This window comes from Phaethon lepturus, unplaced genomic scaffold (genome assembly GCF_000687285.1).
Source record: "Phaethon lepturus isolate BGI_N335 unplaced genomic scaffold, ASM68728v1 scaffold8557, whole genome shotgun sequence".
Classification (NCBI taxonomy): domain Eukaryota; kingdom Metazoa; phylum Chordata; class Aves; order Phaethontiformes; family Phaethontidae; genus Phaethon; species Phaethon lepturus.
The window spans coordinates 8,006-10,739 of NW_010549738.1; the positions used below are offsets into that span (position 1 = coordinate 8,006).

Below are 2,734 nucleotides of genomic sequence, written 5' to 3' on the forward strand. Positions count from 1 at the left end.
TGCATACAAATAATTTCTTACAAGAAAACAGATTTCTAGACGTGTTTGACAGAGAACACAGGTTCTCCATGACTTCAGACCATTGAAACCATTAATTTTAAAATATACTTTATTAAAACCAAATTAGTAATTAAAAAAAAAAAAAAATCCCAAAAAGCCGGTGCAAAACCTCACCACATTAGGCCTCTATTCTAGAATATAAATCCATTTAAGAGCATCATCTTGAAAATAATACAAAGCTCCCTTGACTTCATAAGGGCTTCACAGAGGCCCACAAGTCCACAGTAGAAGACACATTTAGTATTTTAAGCTAAACTAAGTTAAGTGTCTAGCTTCCTTTTTATTAGACAGCAGCTGATACAGAACTGCAAGGGCCTAAATTCAGTTGCCTTGGATATGTTCATATATACAGACTGTATTAGAAAATAAATATTAATTTATCACATATCCCTTATAAAAAACTAGTAGGCACCAGATGGACTACATTTTCTTTAATTTAGCTACGTACATTGGACCCCATGCTCTCCCTTTCTCTGGGAGAACCAGAAGTTCATGCTGTTGCGTACCACTGAGAAAAGTGAACTCCTGAGAGACCGCTTTGGCCATTTCACTTATGTCTACAGGCATAACATTACTGCAGGAGTTTAGAATCAGATTTATTACATTGCTGTTTTCTGCCTTTGAGAGAGTGCATGTAGAATAGACCAGAGATCCACCAGGACGCAACGCTTTAATAGCAGACCTGCAGGTAACAAAAACAACAAAAAATTCAACATAAGAAGTGACATACTGTGGGGGAAAGAGAACATGTAAGGCTTATAAATCTAGAGTTATAAATAGGTATAAACATACATGAGAAAAATAACATAATGAAACAAGTCAGGAAGCTACCTGTAACACATTTTGCTTTCTCATTTATTAATTTATTCTCAGTTAACCAAAGCTATTTTTAATACAACACTGACAAGCAGAAAGCAGCATCTGTTCTGAGTTGCAGAATATAGTTCAAACTATATTTATAGTATAGTTTATAGTTTAGTTTCCTATTAAAATGCACTCTTAAGCTAATCCCTTTTAATCATACACTTTGGAGCCTTCAAGGACATAATGGCTCAAGGACTGAGTTGTAAACTAGTATTCAGACAGATCACCTCACTGCTTCTGGAAAACAGAAGTGAATACCACATTAAAATACAATTGTTCCCCAAACAAAACTTTTGTTTAAAAACAAAGGAATCTAAACAGGTGAATGCTGTTACTCATCTTGTAAATATCAGAGAGACAACACGGCAGGCACTCAGGGGACTGCAAGTGTGTCACTGGGAATTTAGCAGATGCACGAGGGCAGGGCAGATACACACATAGCACAATGACACACACAGTCATGCTGTATGGAAAGACACTGAATAATCTTAGATTGGTAGATATTATTGACAATACTGTATTGACAGCCCCTCCCCCCCCAATCTACAGGAAAAATAAAAAGAAGAAAAAAACACATCTTCAAACCAGATGAGATGAGCAGCCTGCAAATGCAGTGAGCCTGATTCGAAGCCCAGACAAACAAACACAATGCCATTGAAACAGAAATTCCTCCAGAGACAAGCTGAGGATTTGCTAAGGGTGATATCTGAACAAAAACAGTTGAGAAAGGAAAGAAGAAAAAACAAGGGGGAAAAAGACAAGTCCTTTTAACAGGATTTGGCCTTTTCAGGAAAAGAATCAATAAAGAAAAGTCTCATCACAAGCAGGATCAAAGCAGATCACAGATCAAAGTTACTCTGAAAGTCCTGCCTGAAATAATAAGGAAAGACCAGGACAAATTCCTGAAACAGACAGAGATAATACAACTCTGTTTATCTTCCCAGGTGAAAACTCCTGCGTATTATACCCAACCTCTTTCTCTGGAGACTGTACACATTGTCTTGCTCATTTCTTCTATGAGTCTCAGTTACGTTAATCAGCAAGCCAAGTACGCATTTTACTGGAGTCTATACTCCAATTTTAGTTAGCTTAAGAGAACAAAGCTCTCTCAACAGACAACGCTGAAAAAAAAAAAAAATCAGTGTTTAATACCTTTGTTGTATCAGTCTTCAGTAAAAAGACAGAGAGTGAGCAGATGGCTAGCACATTTAGCCTAAGTGAGCAGTTCAAGTTCAGCCTGTTACAGCTAAAGAACAGGTTACAGAGTACTTAGGTAGTCTGAATACTTTCAATTTAACTGGCCTAATGGACTCATTCTAGGATACTTCCAAAATTAGCTAAAGCTATCACAAAACTGCAAGCTTATCTTAGACCTCTGAGTAGCTTTTCAGAGTCTGCAAAAATGTTTAAGAATGCTTTAAACACATGTTGATATGGGACAGCATTTACAATGCCACCTTGAGACAGTAAAACAGAACAGGTGTCATCGTAACATCCCTTCCAGATCTTATTTTCTAAAGTTCTGCAATTACCAGCATGCATGTGAATTGCCCAGCTCCAGATATTCAGCCTTCTTCCCCTCCGTGTTCCAACACACATATACTCCTTAGCAGACTACCAGTACTGGACCTGAGGCCCTAAGCCGTCTCCACTGCCTCTCCAGCTACCCTCCTTGTTTGCAGCCATTCTGCTGTGGCTGCAGCTGCCTATTTAAAAGGGCAGGGCTCACAGTGCTGCTCTCTGGCCTGTCTGAGCAACCACAGTATGCCCAGATGTATGGAAAGTAACTATGGTAAAGCAGAGCAGGAGT

The 2,734-nt window shown here is 38.5% G+C and overlaps 1 protein-coding gene across 1 annotated transcript in view; it reads right to left on the minus strand.

Annotated features, from left to right (window-relative positions):
• Positions 1 to 419: 419 nt before the first annotated feature.
• Positions 420 to 2,734, minus strand: part of NSUN3 (NOP2/Sun domain family, member 3) — a gene marked incomplete at its 5' end in the record, with an annotated part of 17,528 nt that continues 15,213 nt past the window's right edge. Inside the window, one exon of the mRNA XM_010290350.1 lies at positions 420 to 742. Within this exon, the coding sequence (XP_010288652.1) occupies positions 481 to 742 (262 nt within the window). The remainder of the gene's footprint in view (positions 743 to 2,734) is intronic.